The sequence below is a fragment of the Fusarium oxysporum genome, chromosome IV (assembly GCF_013085055.1).
Source record: "Fusarium oxysporum Fo47 chromosome IV, complete sequence".
NCBI classification, from domain to species: Eukaryota; Fungi; Ascomycota; class Sordariomycetes; order Hypocreales; family Nectriaceae; genus Fusarium; species Fusarium oxysporum.
This window is the reverse complement of record NC_072843.1, coordinates 4,059,911-4,084,367: the sequence shown is the minus strand read 5'-3', so window position 1 is coordinate 4,084,367 and position 24,457 is coordinate 4,059,911. Positions and strand designations below refer to the sequence as shown.

The window sequence follows — 24,457 nt, the reverse complement described above, 5'->3', positions numbered from 1 at the left end:
TGCTCATCCTTCATCGCGACAGCACTGCCTTGTTTGTTGACCCAAGGCTATGTTTCTCGGCAAAAGCCAAGGATTAGTCGTACGTAGAGATGGAACAGCCCAGACTCCACTACCCAACCAAATCCCAATTCCCAAGACGCGTTAATCCGTGGCTCAACAGCTGAGCCTTGCTAGCGGTATATTTCGCCTGAAATGGAAAGTGGACTCAGATGCTGGCCAAGAGAATGAGATATGCCTTGGTGGCAAACGGCTTGGCGACGTTCTTTAGTTCTCAGCTTGCGAACATCGACGTTGGCTCTAGGCTAAACGATACGTCATGACGAGGCTCGCCAAGTGAAGGGTCCAGAATTAGGATTGAAGGATTAAGGCTCATGATTTAGCCCAATGAATGTGCATGCGGTGAAACAAAGAGCGATGCTGTCAAAGTATTGGCATATGATGCATCTCATGAGACTTATCCATGGTAAATTCTAACTTTTGCAGTGCTTACTCTGACAGCGGATAAAATTCGGTATGGGTATTTTATTTCGCAAGGCGCAACATTTTATGTAAATTAGCAATTATGATAGACATCCACACTAAACACTCGACATATTGTTGCCCTATGCGAGTGTCGGTGTGATAAGAGACTATGTTCATGTTACCAGAACCTCCGAGTATTTGTCGGGTTCGGCCCCGCACTATGACATTTAAGCCATCAAGGCGAAAGACAAAGATTGGCTTGATCACTGGATACACAAGGCTTTAAGGCCAGTTGTGGCGAGATGATATAGTAACTTGCAGGCACAGTTATCTAAAGACAGTCAGATTACAGGTAAAGAAGTGAGGGGTTTGTAATCTCTGGAGAGTTTAGAATCAAGAGTTTAGGTAAAGCAGTCAACATTGATAAAAGTATTATAAAGAGCTTGAGATGAGATAAGTGCCAGGACTCAATCGCCTTGCTCATAGCCATTAAGCCCATGCAGACTCCCTGTTTTTCATCAAGCATTTGTCGTAAAACTGCTCTGTCAACCTGACTCTACCATATACCTTAGTAGCCAACCTCTCCCATTTCTTTTCCTTAACCTGAGACCCATCAACCCCGCGATCTTGGCGCTCCAACACTATTGAGTCGATAGGCTCGGCTTCGAGCTCACAGTAGGATACGTAAGTCCCTTTCCCATATGGCTCACTCTTCTTCAACCTCCCTTCCCACTTGCCCCTGCTTGAAAGCCTGAGAATGCAAGATTGAAGTTTGTGAGAAGGAAGCAGCAGTGCTTGGCCGACAATGTCATACTCATTTTCTCCTGGCCTTCGCCTCAACACGAGTAGTTCACCAAAAATTGGCAAATTGATTATCTTGTCTCCCTCCCGAGCGTCACTACAGAGAAGAGCTCGAATTCTAGATCCAGAAAAGAGTTCTCTCGTTCCTTCAGGAGACTCCTCGAGAAGCCCGTCAAGTTCGGCTTTTATATCGTTCATAAAATCGAGGTCTTTGTATTTATTACGAACCAGGTTAGCAGAAAGCTAACCGTGGCTATTTAGAAATATTATCGTGACTATGGCCTCAAATTTGAACGATCTCGGCGGATACTTGCCGTGACCGATAGGCTGGGGCGAGTTCCTCATCCTAGCTTCCACAAGGAGCCAGAAGAGCTTGTGATCATGATAAACCTCGAGTCCGTTGAGAACGGGGCGGAGCCCAAAAAGCCCTGTATAAGAGTCTTCGAGGCCAGTGAACAACTAGGTTAGATCTAAAACAGGATAAGGCTCATAGGTAGGCTCAACAGGTGTGATTCCCTCTGGCCATTCAATCAGAGGTAGTAGTCCATAGACTTTGTCCTCTGGCCTTGCACATAGAAAAGGCATTGATCGATGAAGTAGTATTGAGGCCGGAATAGACATTAGTACATATGAACCCAAGACGAATCGACAACACTGTAGACCAAGTCCCATTTTGGAACGTTGTCCTTGTAGATCGAAGATTAATCGTGGGTAGATAAGGCTGTAGATAGAGTCTCACATCTTTATCTCGGACCTTGAAAAGCCATCGCAGCCACAAAGTATTTCCAGTTGGCCATTGATCCTAGTTGATGCCACGAATTCTTGGATTATCCAAACCCGTCTCCAATAGCTCCTACTGGCAAATGCAGTGAAGGTATGAAAGAGCAGGATGGAGAAGTCATGCGTTGACTTAGGCGAATTTTGAAGTTCGTGACAGGAACGTCGCAATTATCGCAGTTAATACATTCTCCATTGTTCGTAACCTGGTTCTCAAAGGGCCTGTTTACGATGCGATGGTTTCTCCCGATTCCCGATACCTTATTGTCCTTTCGCCTGAGACTTCTGAGATATCGAGTCATGTTAGGGGTGAACATGAAAGTCACGGACTGCTCCTGTCGAAGTTCAGCATAGCGCAGATCGACCACATTTTCAGTATTAGATTTCCAAGCAGACCTCGGGAAATACTGGCCGTCTCTTCAGATGCCAGGTTTCTGGTTCTGCAAACATTCGATGGATTCCAAAGGGGGGCACTCGCGGTATTGACTAGCACAGGAGAACTGCTTTATGAGTTCGTGCTATCCATCGACTCAAACTATGTGTCTCTAATTGAGAACGAATCAATCTTTCTTGTACATGGGCACAATGAATTGACTTTTAGAAACTCCTCAACCGGCCAACTCATACGCCGCCTGAAAGTCGATTTTGGTTTTGTGCCACGGCGACTCAAATGGAGACTGAAATTCGACGCAATCACTCAACATATCTATACAAATTCTGGCACAATTGCACCTCACGAACATTTGACGGACGAAGATCATCGCAAGCTCTCCTTGAACGAGGATTTGATCCGTTGTAGGATCAGTGATGATAGGTCTTGGCTACTATGGAACGATAAGAAGGTTTTCTGGCTACCACCAGAATTCAGGCCTTGGGGGAAGAGTATTGAGGTTTTTGGATCAACGATAATTATTGGGACTGAGACAGGTCGCGTCCTATTCTTCAAGTTTGATTTACATAATCTACTCAAAGTCTTATAGAGATTGATCATGCTATGCTACTCCGACGTTTGATAAGTCTGCGTAGTGTATGTTCTAGCCCAGCAGTCCGAAGAAGAACATTCCATCTTTGGGAATCCTCCATCCTTCCATAAAGATTCTTATCGTCTTTGGCGCCATTTCCAAGCCATTCTGTATAAATCTCAGGATCAAGCCACGTCGAGCTTGGGCCCTAGAGAGGTTCTCCAGTCCAGCCCAGTTGGTTCGCAAATTCTCGTACTTCCTGCATGTTACAGCACGTACCGTTCTCCAGCTCCTTCGTTGACTCGACAGGATCGGGTTGCGGGCCATAGAGAGCGACTTCTCACTCTTGTTGAGCAACCACGAATTTGATCGCAGTGTTGAGACGTACTAGAACGATCGTCTCAGAAATAAAGTCTTCTACCTTGTCGCTGATAGATTTAAAAGATAATTGCTGACTCAGTCCGTCTTCCTCGCCTGTCAACGTGAGAAGAGCTGGCATTTTGCCGACGTCAACCATTCTGACATCATATTCGTCGTTTAAGAGGATTATGGTGACGGCTTTGAATAGGGGTTGCATGACATAGAACCTCTCATCCCTAAATGTTTGGGTCGGGCTAAACCTCTCTCCAATAGGGCAAGTTTGGACATATTTTTGGATGGATGCCACCTTGCTGCAAATCCTGGCATTGAGGTCATTGGTCTGGCCTACCAGTGATACTGTCGGTGTATCCATAGGAGGGCTGCAAGAGACGAATAGCTTTGCTATGAATTGTCCATATTCAATGTCGCTTCGACATAACCGGTACCATTTGTGGTACAGCCAGTTGTGCAAGGCGTAGGGGAGAAGATTACCTAATCGCGACTGACCCGGAATCATATATTTCGGTACATTCTTATTGCAGCAATCCTCGGCGTGGTCGACACTAAGGTCCTCTACATGGTTGTGAATACGGTCGGGACAGGTGTTGGAAGGGTAAGGGCACGGTCGGAATGGCAGCCGCACTGAGCGATGATGGATCATTGTGCGATGATTTGCTTCCATCCGACCGCGAGTCTCGATAAGAATCTCATGCCGCGGTAAAGGAACTCTTCGTTCTAGAGATGGATAAACCCACATCATGGGATTTCTTTCTGTCTGTGAGTTTGATGGTGAAGTAAGGATGTTCTGGGGCTATTGAGTGGGTAGTTGATATGCTGCCTGAAGTGTGTTTATGAGAGTGTTATTTTGAGTTGATAGACCTGATAGCTGATTCTTGCATCGCGCGCCTTACTCGAAGTAAGTATGTTTATCTCGGATGAGGAATTTTACTTAAAGGTGAGTACATAGGCTGGGCGACGGCAACTATTTATAGTTCTATGTGGTTTAAGTTTAGCAGGTTGAAGTATGTTGGCCTCGGAGTCATAAAACTGGAGAATAAACCCTATTTCCTTTAGACTCAAGGTAGACTAAAATCATGTATCATGCGGCAAGAAACGGAATAATTAAACATGCATGAATTCCAATTAACTATGATTACAGACTCTTAACCTAGACTACCTTGCCCGGCCGATGCATTCGATAAAGTCTTCCTATGCTTCCTGGCTTGCTTTTTGGACATAGGGGAGCTCCCAAGCACATCTCGCTGCGGTAGCAGCTCAGGTACCTTTTCAGCCAGGGGTTCCAGTCTCCAGTAAAGACTTGGAAGTCCGCTCTCAACCGGAAAGATGACCGCCGAGGTAATGGTTTTGAAGCCAAACATCCAAGGATATCCTATCAGCAAACTAGCTATTCCTCTCCCGTGATCAGATTCCAACAAAGCAAAGAACAGATCGTCAGCAGCAGGAGTGACCTCAAAGGAGCCACCAGTTGACCCGTGTATCGCCCGCAGCATTGTGATTATCCTCTGTGTTTGTTGGTTGGCGATGCTGATCCTCCAAATGGAAGTTAGACCTGACATGTTAGCAGCGGGAACAGAGAAGCGAAACGGGACAAGAGCAGCAGAGTGAGAAGGTCGGAGAGAGTAATCGTAGTTAGCTAGACAAGCCAGATAAAGGTAGCAGAAAATGTGCAGGGAGACAAGAGATTATCACTCGTAGACAGATGAAAGAGCAACACAGATGTTCGATGAATTCGATGAATTCGATGGTCTTGGAGCTGGAGTGAAATGTCTAAGCTACGGTAGGCAGTCTTGTAACCAAGTCGTTGTTTACATGGGACGTCATCGGTCTACATGATATAGATTATGGCAGGTGCTATCATTCGTAACTTCCTCCTATCAAAAATGAAGTGTTTAGTCATGCTGGGTATCAGATGGCTGTGTCGAGGGAACCATTAAATGGATATAAAAAGCACAACATAGAAGGAAACTGGTACGTCCTATCTAATCAGTATATCATAGAAACTGATTTGATCTAAACTTGAAATGCAAGCCTGTGGCGGTTAAGTTATTTAACAAAATAAGTTCTGCGTAATGATAGAAAGCCCTCACCTTGGTATACAGGCTACCCGGCAGAGTTCATGCTTCTCGTAAAGTTGGACTAAACTTGGTCTAAAGATAGGCTCCTACTACAAATTTTAGGTAAATTTTAATAAACAATATAATAATTTTATCAAAAAGACCTAATTTCATCCTAAGAAAGCCTAAAGCTCTTGTTCTTCACCCTCTGGCCAGTCCCTGGCTTCTCTCCTTAATCGAGTCCCGACTGCAACTCAACCTTCCACAACTTCTTATCTAAATACTCCATCTGCTCAGTTCGGTACGTATCATCCTCAACATGAACCACAGACGACTTATCAATATGAAAGACCATATTCTTTCCAGCATCCCACTCATACTCCGGCCACTGAACATCCCCCATACCTTCAAAGTTGGGATCCATCTTGCTCGCAAAGCTAATCCACATTCTCGACATCTTAACAGCCAACTCATCAAATGAACCAGGTCTAGGTTCCGTCGCGTTCAATTGAGCCAACCTTTCAGTGTTGCGGAAGACGAATGGGAGATCAACTGAGTGTCCGGCTCCTTGGACTGCGGGCCGATCTCCCGATACAACGTCGAAGTGATAACTGTACGCTGTGGCGTTACTCTTTGCCCATTTCCTGTTCCATGCTCTCTTCGGTGCATGCATAGCTCTATCGCCACCGAAGGCTACTGCACGCTTCCACTGCGATCCATACAAAGCCAATGGGCCTGTTGGGCGTCCTTCAAAGGTAGCAGGAAGGCCGACACGTGGAATATCAGGGTACAGAGCTGAGATAGCTTCGATAGTAGCATTGCTTGCGCCCTCTTTTCGCAGATATGCTTCCCACTCCTGTGTCGTGTTGATGCCACGCTGAGCGAAGAAGTCTCCATCATCTGATGCGACTCCATTGATGATTGGCACAGGAACGAATTTGTTCTGTCGAACGAGCTCTGATCGGCTATCACGAATGAAGTCGCCGTCAATAATATCGAGCCAAACGGGGAACGAGACATTGCCGACGATTTGAGCGAGTTCCAGCGATGGTACCTTTCGCAGACACTGCAGGGAATCCTTCGCGGAAACACAGTTTGTCTTCTTGAGGAGCGTTTTGTATCCCTTCTCAAAGCTCGGTGCGTCTTTGACCTCTACCTCTCCAAAGGCCGTGGGGAATCCAGTACCACTCTCGAGGATAGCGGCTCTGAAAAGGCCATCATCTCGGCCGCCAAACGCCGTCAATTGCGACGCAACACTTCGTGCTCCTCCGCTCTGGCCCCAGATGGTGACCTTGTCGGGGTCCCCTCCAAATGCTGCGATGTTCTCTTGGACCCATTGAAGAGCAAGTCTTTGGTCGCGGAAGCCATTATTTCCAACGCCTGCGGCCTTGACTGCGGAGCTCCAAAGGTACCCCCAAGCTCCGAGTCTGTAGTTGATTGAGACGCCGATGATGGGTGAGCCTAGTTTGACAGACTCATCGATGATGTAGCTCAGGTTCGAAGAAGGATCACCACTGAATCCTCCGACAAGACCGCCGCCATGGATCCAGACAAGGACAGGAAGCTTCTCCTTCGCAGCTGCAGACGGGCGAACGACATTCAGATGTAAACAATCGTCAGAACCACCTGAAAGAGGTCCGGAAGGATACCCATACTGGTAGCATCTTGACTGGTACTTTGTTGCATTGCGTACGCCTTCCCAAGTTGAGTTCAAAGGCTGAGGATGTCGAAAGCGCAGGTCGTTCAGCGGCGCCTGTGCATATCTCATACCAAGGAACAAGTCCTGGTTATACGCAGAGTTGTGAGTCCCATAATAAGAGCCATTCTTAAGTTCAACAACAGGGCTGTTCCGTGGTACCGAAGCAGCGCCCACGGCAACCGCCAAGGCTAAAATAAGAGAAGAACCCAACATTGTTGCCAAGTCTGCACAAACTCCAGATCCATTTACCGGTCCAAACAGGGATATATATATACTCTCCACCACGAGGCACTTACACCATACCTGCGAAATGGCGGCCATCGGCGCCGAACTTTTGGGCAAACGGTGCTCGGCGCCGCGACCGAATATGGGGTCTCCCCACACTCTTGACTCTGGGGTTGCGGGGAAGATCCCTGAATAGCTTCAAATTTCTGCAGGTCTAGCATGCTTTGGGACGAACTACCCGGGCGTACTTCGGTACTCGAGGGTAGATGACGGTTGTTGTGCCTTGGTTTGAGGGATCGGTGGGCCAGATGATGCATTTGACAGGTCTCGAGGTGGTATGGAGACGGGGAAACATTCGCCGACGTCAATCTCGTGGCACGAAAGATGGGTACGTCGGGGAACATTTACAGATGAGCGGTGCTCAAAAGGCCGCTAGGCGGTACATATGAGAATTAACGATGGGTTTGAACGAGGTATAATTGAGCCATATGTTAAGAACGATACTGATGAAGTCTGATGAGTATCCTATAGAGACCAGCCTACCTATCTATAAACACCAAAGCACACCAACTACACCACGCTGAACAAATACAAACGACCACCAAACCCATCCAGTCCATCCCTCATCTCCTCTCCCTCAGACCCTTCGTCCTCAACGTAAACTTCGCATCCCCCTCTCCAAAAGGCAACGCAACCCCATCATCCAAACTATCCCGCCCCTCATCTTTATTATGTCCATTACTCTTAATAATCGCATCCCGTAATACATCACCGTTCTGATTAGCCTCACTATCCGCGCTTCCCCTCCGGCTCTCCGTAACACTACTTGAATCGCCATCGAACTGCGCCGACATGGTAGACATGCGTCCTTTCATCCTTCCAGCCCACAATCCGCGAACACCGCCCTTTTTGCGCTCTGGTACTTGGTCGCTGCCGGCGCTGCAGACGTAGAGGAGATATTTGAGGTTGGGAAGCGTATGGCGGATGTCGACGACGCGGAGACCTTGGGATGAGCAGAGTGCTTCGATGTCTTTGTTGAGGAGAAACCATGCGTATTCGAAGCGCCATTGACCAGCTGTTGAGCCTCCTCTGGGAAGATATAGTGGGAATTCTCGACGGGAGACTGTTCGGTCTGATAATTGGGAGATATCGTCGCGCGCATATGACCTCGAGCCGAACCAGTCGAGGGGATATGGCAATGGATGCGCTAGATAGAACTGCAGATGTTTCGTGAGCAGGGCGACAATTCCCAGACCTGCAGATAAGAGGTCCTCAGAGATACTTCTCGCAGTAGCCGCATCGTATATCGAGTTCGGTAATGGTATGTTGCATATCTGGAACGAAAGCGGCGGCGCATTAGGAATCGGCGTGATCGGGAATATGTCTGAAAGGTCGGCGCAAATACGTCTTCGCTGCCCCCGAATCTGCTGTTGCGTCTGCTCAAGAAGCTCCTCCGAAGCAGTCAGCTTCTCTCTACTACTCGCCATGTCCTTCTCCGCTTCATTCTGAAGCTCTCTCCCCTTAACGATAGCTTCGTGCCGACTCCGTATAGACTCTTGCAAATCATCGCGCTTGTTTTGCGCTTGTTTATTCGCCCGTTTTTGCGCTGTAACATACTTATCCGCCATTGCCACAGCCTCCCGCGCCATTTGCGAATTATCAGGCGGGCTTTCGTCTAATATACGATTTATCTCTTCCATTAATCTCTGCTGCGTCTCTATCGCGTCTTCGATTGAACTTTCGAGGTTGGCTAGCTTCATGAGCGCATTGTATGACGATGTGGCTACTTGCGGCGCTTGCTTCGGTTCGGATATCTTGTTGGGGAAGTCGAACGAGTATACGCCGTCTTCGAGGTGGAATATTAATGCGTTGGGCGGGAAGTTTCGGTCCATGAGAGTGCCTATGAAGTTCAGGCGGCGCAGGTCGATTGTTTCTTCAAGAAGAAAGATCCATGAGTCGGCTTTTGGTCGTCGCGCCCAGATTCGTAGTACCATGGAGTGACATCTTGAAATAGCCGATGCGCAATTTTCGAGACTAAAGAATTTGAAGTTGAAGCTCTGCAAACAGTCAGATCTCGCTATGTGTCGCAATGGACGTCTCTCTTACCGTAGCACGCTCGCGCACCTCGCTGATGTAGACAGGCTCAGCATCCCCATCCACATGCAGCGAGTAAAACACGTCCCCCACAGCCTCCTCATATAACGTCTCTAAATTCTTCTGCCGCGCCACAAGATTGACATGCGCCAAGCTCAAACTCGTCCTACGCTTCTGCACCGGCCGGAGCGCATCAGGCCTAACACTATCCTTCCTCAAGCTCTCCGACGACCGCGAGGGGTGCAATTGACTCGATTCTTTGACCATTTGTAACTTGCTCATAGCTAGATCGGCGTCGTCTGCTGTTCTGAGACTCGTTGGCGCGAAGGATAAATTGCGAAGCCAGATGCCGCGAAGGTGACGAAGCTTGCGGTTCTGCGGGAGAAGGCGGGGACGACGGGGTTCCGAGAGGGTCGACATTCTGGTAGCGGCATGCTGCGATTAGCAGCTTGAAATATTGACGGTTATGACATTTGTGGAAACTTTGAGGATAAATGTGAGGATGTGCGTGAAACGTCATCAGTTACCAGGTGGGAGCTTGGAGCTTAGCTGGAATTGTGAGTCGCGATAGTTGCATACCCGCTTTAGTGACATCACATCACAACTGACTTAACCTAGACTTCCATTGACGGCAACTGTTCTTTGGCTAGCGAGAGCTCTTCTCGCAGTAAAATTGTAATTCGTTTAATGGATAGTTCTACGTGGTAATTCGTCACTTCCACCATGATGGTAATTCGCATTTGGTTCCAGTCTAATGCACCCCGGATTTGCGAAGTAAGTGAGACATCGTGCCGAACAAGGGAGGCAAGGCAAAGTAAGAAAACTTGAGACCTCTATCCTGAGTGACAAAAAGACTTGGGTAAAGTCATTATAATCTAGTATAGAATGAGTGGATCTTAGATTAGGTATTTCTGGTACCTTGGTTTAACAGCAGAAGTTCTTTTGCTCCCTGGGGGGGAAGTTATTGGCTACACCTTAACCTTCAAATCCTCCACAGTTTGTCCCTGCGCCAACAGATTGATGAGCGGCAAAAACAACTTCTCCCCGTTCTTTTCCGTAGCATGAATCTTCTTGAGATCATCCCATGACTTCCAGTACCAGCCCTCACACTTCTGTGGTTCAAGGATCTAGTCATGTCAGCTCATTACCCTGCACAACTTGCAAGACAAACCGACCTGGGGTTGGTCGCTCTCATTAACCATCTGGCAGGACACAAAAATTGTGATGTAGTGCTTCTTCTCTGTTTCAAATACATCGTTCGTAGTGGCAACGTGCTGAAGAGCCTTGACCTTGAGACCTGTTTCTTCAAGGGTTTCTCGCTCCGCGCACGCGAGAAAGCTCTCGCCGTACTCGAGATGACCTCCTGGTAACTGAAGAGTGCCTGTATGCTATTAGCTCCCACTCAAATTTATGTTGATGCAGAATACTTACCGGCTCCGTGACTCCCTATCCGCTTTCCAGTGAGAAACTTGCCTTCGCGGTTGTAAATGAGGGCGGCGACGCCGACGCGGGGGTGAGGAGCTTCTGCAGACATTCTGGTACGAGTTTCGGATATAAAACAAAAGAGATGTTGGTTAATGAGTTCGCGATATTGTTTTCCGAAGAAAAGGCAAGGGTATGGCTTCAGTTTTGTGTTGATTAGAAGAACGCCCAGCCAGGCGCAGTTACGCAGCTAAGCTGATGAGTCATCGCGAAAGCGTATATTCTGTGGTGGGATGTGTAACAATGGCGGGCAGTGATTATACAACTGGAAAATTAAAGGATCATCGGAAGGAATGGGATGAATTTTACTGCGTAGCCTCGCGCAAAAGAATGTCGTTGTATTGTGCGCATCCTCGAAGTGTACCCATGCACCAGCGCCTCATACTATGAACCAACAACTCTTGGTGGACAACATTTGGGAACAGCACAAGACCACGTCGCGATAATTGTTTCTCTCGTAAAAATGTATTGGATATACCTAGCAAACCCCCTTTTGAACGCCTAGATAATTCGTACGCTATGAAACAAAGATCTAATCATGTTGCTTGCTAACAAATTCCTCATCAATTCGTCATATCCACATCTATAAAATAGATTCCAACAATCCACCTCAATCTCGACATGCAATCGAATGCGGAAAAATCGCGCGTTTAACATGCTTGAGTCCCAAGAAGAGCCCCCAAGATACAGAAAGCGGCAAATGACAATGGAGTCGAGATTCAGTGACGGCTTCCTCCATGGTGCCAATGTCGTCCAGTCGCTTCCAAGTGGAAGCCTTCCATCTTTGTAGCGTAATCGCCCTCCAGAGTTGTCCGAATGCCTCGGTTGTACGAGATTTCGAGTGCCTCTACTGAGCCAGCGAACAGAGGCAAACATAGGACACCTATGCCGCTCTCGCAGGTCCCGCGAAAAAGGTCTCGCCAAGCTCCTCAGACAGTCACGGGAAAGGCTGCGACGGCGCAAACAATCCATAAAGCGCATCCTGCGAGATGTCCTTCTCCTGGTCATTCAAGAAATCCAGCAAACCCGGTGAGTGGCCAAACGCCGGGTCAAAGTGATCCATATGCGGGATATAATCTGATGCAGTAGCAGAAACGTAAGCACCCGTTGGCGTAGAAGTGTTGGTGTTATTAGGCGCAATAGCAGATGCAGCGGGTGCCATGGCGAGAGGGAAGAAGAAACTCTCATCGAGACCAGCAGGCTGGGGTTGTTCTGTACCAGTGGAACCACTCTCCTTGATACTGGTCTGGAACTCGCGCACCATGTCCTGGAGAACGCTGAGGGGCTTCTTGAGACCAAAGTTGCATCCTACTTGGAGTTCGCTGAGACATGTCCAGAAGAAGGAGATGGGCTCTGTGAATTGACCTCGCTCGTGGCGCTCTTGGCGAAGAATGACGATGACGGCGGAGTAGACTGCGTATGAGAGGAGGAAGGGTGCGCGACGAAGAGTGAACGATTCACGGTATCGACGTACGAGCTTCTGGATCATGAGAGCGCTTTGAATGCACGCTTCTTCACCGCGGCGCTTCGCGGTCTCGTCGGTGTGGCGGCGAAGGTGACCTTCCTCGAGGAATGCGCGGTGTAGCAGAATGGTGAGAGCATGGAATGTCGTACTAAGCATCCTGGTTAGTATTCTGACTTCGCATGTTCAGCTTAGATATACTCACTGTGGGGTGATTTGATGGGGTGGGGGTGTGATGGTGAGAGTATCGTCGGGGTCGAAGCATAGGTGGCTGGGAAGACTCGTCTGCCACTTCTCAAGCTCTCTCTCGATGGACTCCTTCTTGTTGAGAAGATACTCTGTTGTGTATTTGACACATTGGATGCCATAGAGGTCATTGATCCTTGTCGAGATTTGCAATATCCTCACCAGACTGCTAAACGTGGAAACAGCGTGGGCAGGCTGGCGACCGTATGGCGGGGGAGCTGAAGCTGGTGACTTGGGGTCGATATAAGGTTCCCATTCTTCTAGCTCCTCGAAAGTATCAAGAAGCTGGAGAGGAACTCTAGCTTGTGCAGATGCAAACATGCAGGGACGGCCAAGGTACAACGCTTGAGTGGCATCGGTAGTAAAAGCAGCCCAGTAAAGACGCTTTCGCATCTCCTGCTCCAGATCCGTCCGTAGCACACGTTGCTCGTTGACACCGCCTGTGCTCTCATAATCAGGGCCAAGCATAAGATGGCATCCCAGATCAATGATCATACGATGCGCTGTTCCTGACAGACTCCAACCTGCACTGGGTTTGCCTTGTGATACAAGCGATACACTTGTAAGCAGCAGTGCAAGAGCAGAAGGAATACTAGGCTTGTCGAGTTCGTCTATCAAAAGTTCTCGGAATCGATCATAGAAGCGTCTTCCAACACTTTGAGGATCATCGGGATCGGCGCGGAGGGATGGGCGGTCGCTGTATAAGGAAGTCGAGTAGAAAATAGCATTGAGTAGGAGCTTGTTCGCAAAAGGGCCACCACCACTGGCAAGACTGTCCATAATAGCAGGTCGGTATGAGATAAGGTATGCATAATGTTGTCGATTAAAGTGCAAGTCGAGAAGATGCTTAGCAAGTTCTGGGTCTACACCATCCAAGTCCATCAGGTCTCGTGGGTTGCGAAACATGCGCGCCTCTCGCTGCCGTTGTAGCGCAGCATTGCTTATAAGTCGAGCTTTCGAAGCTGATATAGCATCGTCGCCTTTTCGTGTCATCTTATTGATATTCTCTCGGTGCTGTGCGCGTGATGTCGGGTTCATGATACTGGCTAGACCGTGGACCGCAGAGACATAGCCGTTCTCGTGGAAGACACCAGCTACTCGAGCTTCGCTTGGCGATAGACCGGTGCCGTCACCATTACCGTCGTTGCTTATAGGGCGAGGGACTAATTTGACAGGCGCGAGTTCTGTAGAATCGAGTTGTGTCTGTGTCGTTCGTGAGAGAATCGTATTGAAGCTATCGAGTCGAGGTTTCGTCTCATCCGTTGGCCCAACGCTACTCCTCGGCGGCGAAGAAAGAAAACTAGCGCCCATTTCCTGCGCAGCTGTAGAAGCAGTCGGTGTCGGAAGCGGACTCGCAATAGCAGCAGTCGAAGCAAGACGGCTCAGTCCATGGGTAGTATAATCCTGCGAAGCGCGGGACGGGTGATCCGTATCCATTAGCTCCGCCGTCCACGCAGACTGCATCTCGGACGTAAGGATGCCGGCGGCCTTCATGTGATCGAGCATAGCGGCGACTGTCGCCTCGAGGCTTTGCACGCGCGCGCGCGACGGTCGAGGTTCTCGGCGGGCATCGTGAGGGTATACGCAGGGAAGGCTGTTGGTGCTGCACTCTACGCACTGCGGGCGCGTGCCGTCGCAGCGGACTTTCTTCTGGCGACATGGCGTGCAGGTCTTGCAGAGAGCGCCGCCGGACGAAGGGCGCGAAGAACTCTTTGAGTCCTTGCCCGCTTGACGTTTGACGATCTTGTTTGGGCCCGTCATTGTCATTGTTGGCGGATTTCAGGGAAAGTGGAATGATGGCGCAAAAAAAGGAATTATCATGAAAAAAGAGACTGAGCGAAATGTTAGGTTCGTTCTCGGCTCAGGTGAGCGGCATCGGTGGCCGGGTGTTCGGTGAGTCGAGGGTGTTCCCGCGGGGAGCATCGGGCGATATTTCAAGGTCAACGGCCCACTGCGTGTTAGCGCCGGACCACTAGAAGCAGGGCCCTGAAGCCGCTAGCCACAATCTTCCCCAGGTCCAGCCCGGATCCACCCGATCAAGTCCTCGGATGCGGTTAATATCGTGATTGTGAGTGGTCAGCGATAGCATGGGTGTGATAGAGGATGTCATCCTCGGAAATGCGAAGTTTGAGGGTGGTGGTTATCTAAAGTTGATCTATTCATTCTGAAGATTAAAAAAGAGAAATGATACCCTGAGTTGAGACTCAATTCGGCGGGTTTAGCTCGGGACCTCGGTATTGAACTTAAACTTGACCACCAGCATATGTGACAGCGAGATCCTCCACGATTTACTGGGAACCCCGCGTTTGTCTATGCCGTAAAGAGCTGCAGATGCATGAGCTCGGAGACATGGCAATTGGACGGTCGGACGGATGATTCACATGCTCCTTGCTAGCTACAACCACGTAATACGTAGATGGGCTGATATCATGAGAATGAGCAAGACCGTCAGTCTGTTACAGTTCATCCGTTATTTCCCATCTTGCATAGCCCTCGTTGTTCGACCAATTGTAATGGCATGCCAGTATACGAAAGTGATCAGCAGATGGACTCTTGTTCGGCAATTGTGAAAGTCAGGCATCACTTCATTCATTTGAACCAGCATGTGAAATTATGAGAAATACCTAGGTTTCCTGCTACGTGTCTAGTCAACTCGGAGGTTGGAGTCTGCTATGTAGTTGGTTAGTTGATGAACTTCCTTTCATCCCTGAGCTATACATGCATCTTTGACCAGCAACCTACAGCTTCCCCGGATCTCGCAATGACTCACAAACCTAAAGTGTCATTCTTAATGGTACACGGATTGCCTTAATGTAAGAAACGCCTGTAACCACAAAGTTTCGCAGATTCTTCGGGGATGTAACGGTAGTGCAAGATGAGGGTGAATGCCGAACCCCGTGACAATATAGCTAAAACCTACCTTACGTCGGCTCGACTAGCTAGGTGTGAGAGAGCTCTAAGATAGCTATCCAGAAGCGGCAATGAAAGCCAGGAGCTGCAAGCTATGGCTTATCGACAACGTGGAATGTTGGATGTTGCTTCGGCAGTGACCATGCTCGTGAAGGCTTGGATGGAATCGCCCTTGGGTTCTCCAAGACATCTGCTTCTGACATCTGACACAGCCCATAGCTGTTGATGACGAAATTTATCATGTCTTTGTTATTTCAGCACGAGTTCCGTGTTCGGTTCTTTTGATTGTTGATTCCACTATCTCTTATTGGTTACAGTATAACACACTCACTGACAGCTGGTTGAATTTCCTGTACGCTGACCACCGGCCCCTTTACCAAAGATTCAAGCGCTGGGTCCAGAACTAATTTAACTTCCTCTGCTGTCTCTCTTGCCTCCATCGCAAACAGTCGTTCTCTTATCGACATAGCCTGCCCCATAAAGTCCGCCCCAATAGAATCCTTCTCATAGTCAACCAAGTACTCAGCCATCTCATCATTCCTATAACCATCCGTAGTTGCTGCCCATACCATAGTGAGAAAGTCTGGCACAAAGTTAGCACCATATGGCCGAGCACTTTCACATTGCTCTACTAAAGCAATACACTCATCCACGCAGTCGTGTGAATTCCCCACTAGTGTCAAGTCTGTGTCCCAGATTCGCAAAGTATGTCCAATCACTGCAGTCATGGCGAGTAGAATTCCATATGCTACTCTGTATGAACTACAGACTCTTGTCCCCATCGCCGGTGCGTTGGGTGCTGCTGTAGATATTGTGGCTAGTGCAAGAAGTTGTCGGACCTTGGGCATCTCGAACTGCATGACGTCGTAGATGCATCTTAGTTGACGAAGGTTCTTCTTTGGTGAGCGCATCAAGATAGATAATTCTCCCATGGTTCCAGATTCTAGGCTCAGGAAGCTTCCTTGGTGGTATTTGACTGGTCGTGGAGTGCCGATCGTCTCGCACGCTTCCCAGAACCAGGGACCTAGCTCAAACTGAGGGTTCAAGAAACTTGCCATAACCTAATCGTATTATCAGCTTTGGGAAATATACAAAGGAAGGGGTTGGAGTACGGCGAGTTGGCTAAGTCCCACCATGTAGTCGCCCAAGTCGTCAAGCTGATTTTTCATAACAGCTTCGCGAAATAACACTGATATTACTTCTCGATGTTGTTCGATCGACTTACGGTCTACCCAGTACTGATAAAAGTCAGCTCTAGCGAGGGCACATGGCTGCATAGAAATTTACTCACATGGCAAACAAACATAATTGAAACGACCTGCATCTTCATCATGATCTTCTCCTTCGGATCAAGTATGGCATTTCTGGTTGCTGTTAAAGCTTCTCCATATCTCGTCAAAGCATCAATTCTTGATTCCTGGCATCGATGTGATTTATACAGAGAAACCATTGCGTTTACACAAGAGTCGAGTGCCGGACTACAACCAATTTGTGCTACGATTTCTGGGATAAGTTTGCCGCCAAATGCTCGAATATCAAACCTGGCGTCCTCAGTCTGAAGGATGTGAACCAACGAAGATGAGAGCTGGGTCTGTTCATTGCTGGGCCGCCGTTTGATTAGACTTTGATCGTCATTCTGAAAAGAGTGAAATTTCCATCGTTTGACGCCATTTCCAACGCATGGTACGCCAACTCGTTTACATCTTCCGCAAGTTGGTTTAGCTTGGTCGCACTTTTGCTGTCAACGCTGGAATTACTATGAGACATATTGTTATGCTTACTTTCTTCTTCTGCCTACGACATCCGTCGCATCCGCGGCTCGATGGCGTTCCTGGCATAATGGCGCTAATGTGTAGGATGTGATCCGCGCGATAAGGCGAGGACAGTTCAGCTGTTAATAAATCATGACATCTCGAATCAACCTAATCAGATGTATCCACAGTGGCCGAGCTTCGGTGATGAGCGGTGCCGGGTGACGTTAAGTTCGGCTGCGCCTTGGGAGGCCATGCAACTTTGTATGGCAGGGATCGTCGGCTGACCGCCCGTCAAAACAGGGGTTGAGGATCAGTGTAACGCGCTTAGTTAGGGCTCTAAAATAAACACTTAATACTGGCAAAGTTACTTGTTGATCTAGTATCTTGTAACGTCGGACATGGCTTAATCACAAGGCTTACATGTAGTGTGCGTATTTTATCGTATCAAATATCTAGAGCAGGTACCTTGCTTGTTGATTCTGAGATCAGGTCGATCTTCGACACAGCGGATTTACTTTGCCGTAGGGCTGGGCTTACGCTAGCATTACGAGGGACAATTTATCTGCACAGCCAGTAAGAAAAGCAAATCATCTTTATTGTTGTATTTACAGCTTGTCCGGGACAAATAGACGCATACGTGGTTTATCGTTGGTCAGGAATCTCATCAGCGACAACCAGTAAGCACCTAGTGTCTTTTTCTCCGAAACTTCATGTGTCAGAACTTTTGTTGTAATCCCCTAAGGCCCTTGCCTATTGTTCCTCCCGAGTCTGACATGCTTTATCGACTGATGCCAAGACCTGGGCTTTATTCTTAGAAACATACGCGCTGAACGTCAGACTGTGCTTCTTTTTCTTAACACCGCGAAGTAGATGGTACCTTCTGTAGTAGGGAAATCAGCCTATTATTGCATATAAAGTCTTTATCTCTCTGCAACCCTGGGGTAATCTCGATCTGATAGTCTATAGCCCTTGGGCCTAGAATAGCTTGTAGCATCTATATCAAACTCCCTGGCAAGTTCTTCGTCGCTTTTCTGTTTTTTCTCATTCTTTTTGTCCTAAGTAATATGAAGAACATGTCGTAGCCTATCAACCTGTCCTATTATCCATCTGACCTGCCCATCACGAAGTACGGTTCGCATGTTTCCCAGTATCCTCAGTACCGCCGTTAATGTACCGTACATCATGTACAATCCAGATGTTATCACTTGTTGCGCGTGCTTGGTCGTATTCTCAGGAACCGGGCAACCCCGGCCGCTCCCATATGAAGGTTCTCGAACCACGGACGGCACGAACACGGCGTGAGACCATAATTCGCCTGCAGTCACGTCACCTGTCAGAAACGGCACACTGGCGCATATCTCGTCAACAAGTATCTGTGCTCGGGCCATGAGTGTATACGGCAGGCCAGTCTGGTGTCCATCTTCCTGGTGTGGGATGTTGGCAAGACAAGAGCCGATTAGTGAGAGACATCCCAGCTCAGTGGTCCGCTGGCGATTGACTGAGTTGGCTATGGAGATATTTGTATAGACGGTCGGAGCCATTTGCTCGTACGTACTAGCGACCTGGATTGATGGGGCGAGAGTGTAGGTTGGGATAGATATCGGCCTCCACGTTGATGACAGTGCGCTGTGCCAGATTGCACATTGGCTTGCAATATCAGTAGCAAGGGCTATGATAGTTTGCAAATTCAGGCTGTTTTCAGCAGTAACCATAAGCCTAAGCTGTGATAATCTGAATGCCAGTGTGTCGGCTTCCACTGATGGCCCTTTCGGCCTTTTTACGTTGCCATGGCCCCAAATATCAACAATTGCATCGACGGCAGCCAGTTCGTCAGCACCGTGCGAGGTGTGGTGAAGTAGCCTATTCCTAGTGGCAATGACGAGGCGCCACGATAGCTCGTCTTTGAAGTTTAACGGCCCTCGGTGCTTCAGCAAAGCGATGGAGCCAAGGACATGCGTGTGTGACTGCGAAGAGAGCTTCTCTTCTCTTCCGAATACGCCCTTTGCGCTCTCGTACGCCTCGAGAATAAGTGTCGTCATTAGGAGCGAGTCCGATTTGCTCTGTGCCGGTGCGGCAAGGGCTTGTTTGGTCTGTACCACTGCATATGCGTAGACAGTACTTGCCATCCGGCTTTCGCCACCACGTGAGAAATGCAGATGTGCAACCTGAAGTGCAAGTGCCGCCGTTGCCCTGTTGAGGGGAGAGGATACCTCTGACTTGGCGTACATGTCAGGGAGGAGGCTGAAGAAACTGCATGTTTCTTCGATGTTTTGACACAAACTGTAATGGAGGAAGAAGAAGTTCAAGGCGTTGGACTCAGGGTCTGAGAGAATGCTTCTCGGCAGAGATATCTGCATTGGAACAAAGTTGAGTGTTGGCGGCGCGCCCAAAGTGACAGTCTTGCGACTATGACGGGAATGCCGCCTCCAGACCTTGGCTGTTTCGTCTCTATGCGCTTTGTCGAAGATGTCCCTATACCCTGGGCATGTGCTTCCCCGAGTAGAGCAGTTTAGACACTCCGGCTGTCGTTGGTCACACTGTCCACGAGGTGGTCAACATAGGCCAAATCAAAGACGCCTTGCGACTCACCTTGATTCTCCGGTCCCGGCACCTACGGCAGCCCTTACTCGGGCCATTATAGACCATTTTGATTTCTTATCATGCATCAAAAAAGAAGCAGCACGGTCCGCTTGTCATTTAATCGAATCGTGGATGGGTCTGTTGAAATGGTTGTTGCGAACAAGCCTACAAGAAGTTGGCCCGAACTCCGAAGCTCTCAACATCCTCTCTGTGGGATTCGTCAGATACCTGACTAGATGGATAGCGGGTAGATGCAACGCTGCGCAAGGGCATCCCAGACTGGGTTAGCACAATGTCTGGCTTACAGGGCAAGGATCCTTCAGGGACTTAGCCACCCTTCTCCATCACCCATCGACTAAACTATTCTCGGAGGATACTTGCGACAGGCACGAACGTCTTTCCAACTCCCACAAGCATCAAAGGTGAGGGTAAGAGTGCTTATCGAATACGTGATTGGAAGACTCTGGAGCCAACGGCCCATTCTATGTGTTCTCGTTGCTCAAAGACTTTCTTACCAAGCCGCTCAGAAATGACTATAAAAAGGCTGTAGTGCCTTCTAGTGATGACATATGACATTGAATTATCCATTAACCATACCTCGAATTTACTTTATACCTTCAGAACAAACATACAACTCTTTTAACCATGCATTTCTATTGGATTATCACCTCATTGGCATTCATCGCTGGAGTGTCGGTTTCAGCAACCTTCGAAGGCCACACATGCCATGAACATCGAGCTCTCTCAGGTGAATATGTCTATGGACCGGTCACGATGGGTGCAGACCCTCTGACTCGCTTCGATTCCCCTATGGTCAATGTGTTCAACAGCACCGCCAGTGAGAACTGGTCGTTCGATGCCGCTTCCATTAATGGTAAGGCCAGTATCGTCCTCTATCTCACCCGAGGCACAGTCGCCACCGTAGTCGGTGCGCAGCGAGGCCTCATTTCGGTCTCTTGGGCCAACGGAACTCGGTACATGGAGAACGTCTTCGTCGACACCTCGACGTTGACGACATGCCCAAAAACTACGTCTGGGCTGTGGACGACCAAAGCTGGCGACATAAGCTGGGGCTTCACCGCGTCTAATGATTTTAAGCAATCCGTCGTTACCATCAAGTCACCTACCATCAACGGGACGTTCAAGCTCAAATCACGAGGGCCATCAATCTATCCCGGAGGGCTGGTGTACCCTGACCCCAGGGCCAGTGTGCTATTTGCCCCGGAAATGTATTGGCAAGAGCAATTCCCAGTTGCCGACGCCGAGGTACACCTAGACATTCGCGGCACACCTTTCACCTTGCATGGCGTTGGAGGCCGGGACAAGAACTGGAACTCCCGGCCTTGGGCCGTGATCAGTGGCAACTGGGACATGGTACGAGCTATTGTCGGACCGTATGGCATCATGTTATGGAACTACACGTCGAGTGTGGACGGCCAGTCCTACTTCAGCGCCACTATAATAGAAGACAACAAAGTGATTTTTCGCACGACAAACCAGAAGGCCTCATGGTCAGAGGACTGGGGCACCATGAGACTGACCAATACGGGGCCCCTACATTTGTCCTCCGCTGCCGGATCTCAATCTCAATTGCCCGAGTCACGTCATACCGGGTATCTCATCGACTTGGTATCTACTAAGAGAGGTCAACACTGGCGGTTTACCATCGACTTTTCGCAGACAACATTCTGGTTTCCTGCAAGCGAGAGCCTGACTGTTGGTCAATTCGCAGGAAGGGTTTCAGGTGGTTTATTAGGAAAGAAGCAATATAAGGGGGTTGCATCTGGTTCAGTTCAGGAGTTTGTTCTCTGAAGTCAGTCTATACTACATCAGGCTACGAAATGGCCGAGAATATTCAAGGCCAGCGCATTTTGCGCGAGTGTCCTGATATATGTGTAACGGCAGAACCCAGCGGTCTCATGATAACTATCATGGCTACAAAGCTTTCAATACAACTTGGTTACCCCATCTAAATTGAGAGCATTATCAGACGCAACATCCTTATTCATTGCTCGGAGCTGTTAACGCCTGAATATCTCTGCCAGTATGAACCTAGCACAGTCCAGCTTTTAACTATTAGGCAGAGACCAAATCTTGCGATGATTAGTGAATCTGATGCATAGTCAACGAGAGTGACTTCTCAGAAGAGAATAAGCTCATGGTGATAAAAGCCTGTCAAAGCATCTTCGACCCTTATTCGCTAAGCTTTCTCCCATACAGTTTGTCCGACGACGGGGTTTTTACCGGATGGCTTGCTTTGCGTCTATGAGCTTTAGGCTTTTGGAATAGGCTTAAATTGTGATTAAACAGTATCACCAACTCTCACCAGCCGTCACGAAATTGTATAGGACCTTAAGAAACTTTAAAATCATGACTGACAGCTTGTACGGTATTTAATGGGCATCTGACCCTTCTGTGTAGCCTATTGGTTTCCCCCCTCACCTCATTTCTTCATCCTCACGGAACATCTCAAAACTCAATAGTGCAATATTTGACATATTACCGACAAGCTTCTAACAGTCAAAATGACAGACGAGAGGCGTAGATACGTCTCAGAGGCTTTTGAAGCTCCTTGGTAGTGATGACCAAGGGTATTATAACGATTTTCTCAAATGAAGCTACGAGATCGCATTTTCAAAGGTGGACGATGCGCGTCTCATTACATATCGCAACACGAGATAGAGGGAGAGCTATTATGGATTGGTTCGCTACATCAACGTCTGTACTTTCCAAAGAAAGTGCCTGTCCTTTCTCATATATCAACAAGAAATGGGCCAGAGGCTCTCAGAAATCTTTCCTCATTTTTCCTTTTCCTTCTTTTCTTTTCCCATTTTCCCTTACATTTTACGCACTCTACAGAGCTGGGCCTCTCTATATGCTCAACCGTTGGCCTGCATTTCTGGACATCTCGCATAGCACAGGAGGTTTCCTCCTGCTTCTCCTTGGCTTTCTCCGCTTCTTTTTCTAGCCTATTCCTTTCACATTCCTTACACTCTTTGGGACAATTCAAAAAATTCACTCTCTTATTACTCCAGCCTTTACATTTTGATGTATCCGCTTGATCACATGGGCAATAAAGTTAGTCTCGTTCTACCTTCTCCCCATACTTACACCAGTAATGGAATATATTCTGTACGCACATGTTGAGTTTCGAATGAGCAGACTTTTGTAGTATTTTGCGCAAGAGCTAATGTTGTGGTGGAAGAGTTGATATCTGACTTCAGCCGTTTTATAGCTGTTCATTGGCCACGTCAGTGAGGAAGTGTTAAGAGCAATTCTCATATATAGTTTCCACTCTTATTGTAGTTGGAAGGTTTCAACGTCACCTCCGAAATGAAGAGGAATCAGTATTAGGTCATATATCTTTGGGTTGTCCACATAGATGAAGACAACAAGATTAAGCCACAGGGTTTCAGTGATTTGAACTAGTGACTATTCTGCGGTCTTCTTAGTTCTGTTGCTTGGTCTTCTCCTCCTCCCTTTCCTCCTCAGAATGCTTCGTCTCACACTCCCTACATCTTTTCTCTGAATTCCACTCTTGAATTTCCTGGTCTTCTGTGCCTTTGCAATCTGACGTTCCCTTTGCCAAACACGGTGACAATTTAGGTCCCTCTAGTTCTGATTCCTTGCCACACTTGCACCAGTGCTGGAAACTGAGATTTGTGCACATGTTGAGATTGAAGTGAGTAGTATTTCGTGGTCTCGTGGTATCAAGATCTTCTGTCGAGAATTGAGCGTAAGTTGCTTGGAATATGTAAAACCGTATCTTGTTTGGTAGTTGCAAAGTTCTGTTGCACCTCGGGATAATTATATTCTCAGGGTCCCCGATTGAACGGAGGTGAATAGTGGATGTCCAGGAACTCTGATCCACGAAGATATGCCCACTCACCATGATTCCGGGACATTAACCGATGGAATGGCCTAATGTCTTTGCTATTCACACACTCCCAACACTGGACTATCGTCGCCGATGGACTGCGCGACGTCGTGTCTGAAGATTGACGTGGGCGTGAGTGAATAATGTGACTGAGTTGTTTGAGTGATTATAAGCACTCATACACAGGTGTCAACTACAGCCAAATCTAGTTCCCCAATTAGATGTTGTGCCACAATGCCTCAAGATTTACTACAGGAATGATGCTTTACAAAAGATTACCCCAGATTTCAACGTCCAGTGATTATCCCACACCTACCAGACAAATGTACCCTTATCTCTGATACCTCGTTACAATAAACATAAAAGGATGTAATGATCCAATGTGGCCATCTGGTCCTCAAATATCGAGCGTACCGAACTGCAAAGGACGATTATTCTCCGTTAACTCCTGTTCATACAGTTTCAATTTCATGACAGTTATATAGTCTTGGTCTCTGCAGTCGTCCTGCATCCGAGCAAAAATCTCCTCCTCTTCTTCATCTGTAACAAAATGTTTAAAGGGGTATATTTATAGTTTATCTTGAGTTTCAAGCGAGGGTTGAATGGGGGGAGCACAAGATCTTTGTTTACCAATTTTCTCGGGACGTGGACGTCGAAGATCTGATCCAAAGAAGTGGGCAGCACGAGATCG

At 48.1% G+C, this 24,457-nt stretch overlaps 9 protein-coding genes across 9 annotated transcripts; 1 reads left to right on the top strand and 8 right to left on the bottom strand.

Annotated features, from left to right (window-relative positions):
* Positions 1-697: 697 nt before the first annotated feature.
* Positions 698-2,060, bottom strand: FOBCDRAFT_200755 (uncharacterized protein; the record flags this gene model as incomplete). Its single annotated transcript, XM_059608977.1, has 4 exons — positions 698-793; positions 1,030-1,445; positions 1,512-1,691; positions 2,018-2,060. 4 exons carry the CDS (start codon positions 2,058-2,060, stop codon positions 698-700), a joined length of 735 nt encoding a protein of 244 aa, XP_059467114.1.
* A 967-nt stretch (positions 2,061-3,027) lies between these two features.
* On the bottom strand, positions 3,028-4,119 carry FOBCDRAFT_260173 (uncharacterized protein; the record flags this gene model as incomplete). Its single annotated transcript, XM_031178174.3, has 2 exons — positions 3,028-3,210; positions 3,391-4,119. The coding sequence occupies 2 exons, from the start codon at positions 4,117-4,119 to the stop codon at positions 3,028-3,030; spliced, it is 912 nt and encodes a 303-aa protein (XP_031044061.3).
* Positions 4,120-5,669: 1,550 nt separating this feature from the next.
* On the bottom strand, positions 5,670-7,349 carry FOBCDRAFT_132578 (Alpha/Beta hydrolase protein; the record flags this gene model as incomplete). Its single annotated transcript, XM_031178175.2, has 1 exon — positions 5,670-7,349. The coding sequence occupies one exon, from the start codon at positions 7,347-7,349 to the stop codon at positions 5,670-5,672; it is 1,680 nt and encodes a 559-aa protein (XP_031044062.2).
* A 525-nt stretch (positions 7,350-7,874) lies between these two features.
* On the bottom strand, positions 7,875-9,956 carry FOBCDRAFT_292471 (uncharacterized protein). The gene is made up of 2 exons (XM_031178176.3): positions 9,468-9,956; positions 7,875-9,418 (listed from the first exon to the last, which is right to left on the bottom strand). Exons 1-2 carry the CDS (start codon positions 9,873-9,875, stop codon positions 7,985-7,987), a joined length of 1,842 nt encoding a protein of 613 aa, XP_031044063.2. The 5' UTR covers positions 9,876-9,956; the 3' UTR covers positions 7,875-7,984.
* A 307-nt stretch (positions 9,957-10,263) lies between these two features.
* FOBCDRAFT_221988 (NUDIX hydrolase domain-like protein) lies at positions 10,264-11,199 on the bottom strand. The gene is made up of 3 exons (XM_031178177.3): positions 10,887-11,199; positions 10,631-10,836; positions 10,264-10,582 (listed from the first exon to the last, which is right to left on the bottom strand). The coding sequence occupies exons 1-3, from the start codon at positions 10,987-10,989 to the stop codon at positions 10,424-10,426; spliced, it is 468 nt and encodes a 155-aa protein (XP_031044064.2). The 5' UTR covers positions 10,990-11,199; the 3' UTR covers positions 10,264-10,423.
* A 184-nt stretch (positions 11,200-11,383) lies between these two features.
* Positions 11,384-14,453, bottom strand: FOBCDRAFT_32432 (fungal-specific transcription factor domain-containing protein). Its single transcript, XM_031178179.3, has 2 exons — positions 12,605-14,453; positions 11,384-12,550 (listed from the first exon to the last, which is right to left on the bottom strand). The coding sequence occupies exons 1-2, from the start codon at positions 14,410-14,412 to the stop codon at positions 11,875-11,877; spliced, it is 2,484 nt and encodes an 827-aa protein (XP_031044066.2). The 5' UTR covers positions 14,413-14,453; the 3' UTR covers positions 11,384-11,874.
* A 1,378-nt stretch (positions 14,454-15,831) lies between these two features.
* On the bottom strand, positions 15,832-17,527 carry FOBCDRAFT_221985 (uncharacterized protein). Its single transcript, XM_054704324.2, has 4 exons — positions 17,337-17,527; positions 16,847-17,287; positions 16,668-16,793; positions 15,832-16,616 (listed from the first exon to the last, which is right to left on the bottom strand). Exons 1-4 carry the CDS (start codon positions 17,391-17,393, stop codon positions 15,867-15,869), a joined length of 1,374 nt encoding a protein of 457 aa, XP_054560299.2. The 5' UTR covers positions 17,394-17,527; the 3' UTR covers positions 15,832-15,866.
* An 837-nt stretch (positions 17,528-18,364) lies between these two features.
* FOBCDRAFT_181647 (uncharacterized protein) lies at positions 18,365-19,955 on the bottom strand (the record flags this gene model as incomplete). Its single annotated transcript, XM_031178182.2, has 2 exons — positions 18,365-19,846; positions 19,899-19,955. 2 exons carry the CDS (start codon positions 19,953-19,955, stop codon positions 18,365-18,367), a joined length of 1,539 nt encoding a protein of 512 aa, XP_031044069.2.
* Positions 19,956-20,534: 579 nt separating this feature from the next.
* FOBCDRAFT_239315 (uncharacterized protein) lies at positions 20,535-21,701 on the top strand (the record flags this gene model as incomplete). The annotated part of the gene is made up of 1 exon (XM_031178183.2): positions 20,535-21,701. The coding sequence occupies one exon, from the start codon at positions 20,535-20,537 to the stop codon at positions 21,699-21,701; it is 1,167 nt and encodes a 388-aa protein (XP_031044070.2).
* Between the last annotated feature and the right edge of the window lie 2,756 nt (positions 21,702-24,457).

Bases quoted from the DNA above. Each gene is read 5' to 3' on its own strand.
- FOBCDRAFT_292471 (XM_031178176.3), bottom strand. From the start codon at position 9,875: ATGTCGACCCTCTCGGAACCCCGTCGTCCCCGCCTTCTCCCGCAGAAC. The intron at 9,419-9,467 runs GTAAGAGAGACG...GACTGTTTGCAG, and splicing joins AGGTGCGCGAGCGTGCTACG to AGCTTCAACTTCAAATTCTT.
- FOBCDRAFT_221985 (XM_054704324.2), bottom strand. From the start codon at position 17,393: ATGCCAGGAACGCCATCGAGCCGCGGATGCGACGGATGTCGTAGGCAG. The intron at 16,794-16,846 runs GTGAGTAAATTT...GACTTTTATCAG, and splicing joins CAATTATGTTTGTTTGCCAT to TACTGGGTAGACCGTAAGTC. The intron at 16,617-16,667 runs GTACTCCAACCC...TAATACGATTAG, and splicing joins TGGGACTTAGCCAACTCGCC to GTTATGGCAAGTTTCTTGAA.
- FOBCDRAFT_32432 (XM_031178179.3), bottom strand. From the start codon at position 14,412: ATGACAATGACGGGCCCAAACAAGATCGTCAAACGTCAAGCGGGCAAG. The intron at 12,551-12,604 runs GTGAGTATATCT...CAGGATGCTTAG, and splicing joins CCCCATCAAATCACCCCACA to TACGACATTCCATGCTCTCA.
- FOBCDRAFT_221988 (XM_031178177.3), bottom strand. From the start codon at position 10,989: ATGTCTGCAGAAGCTCCTCACCCCCGCGTCGGCGTCGCCGCCCTCATT. The intron at 10,837-10,886 runs GTAAGTATTCTG...AATAGCATACAG, and splicing joins GATAGGGAGTCACGGAGCCG to GCACTCTTCAGTTACCAGGA. The intron at 10,583-10,630 runs GTCGGTTTGTCT...TGACATGACTAG, and splicing joins ATGAGAGCGACCAACCCCAG to ATCCTTGAACCACAGAAGTG.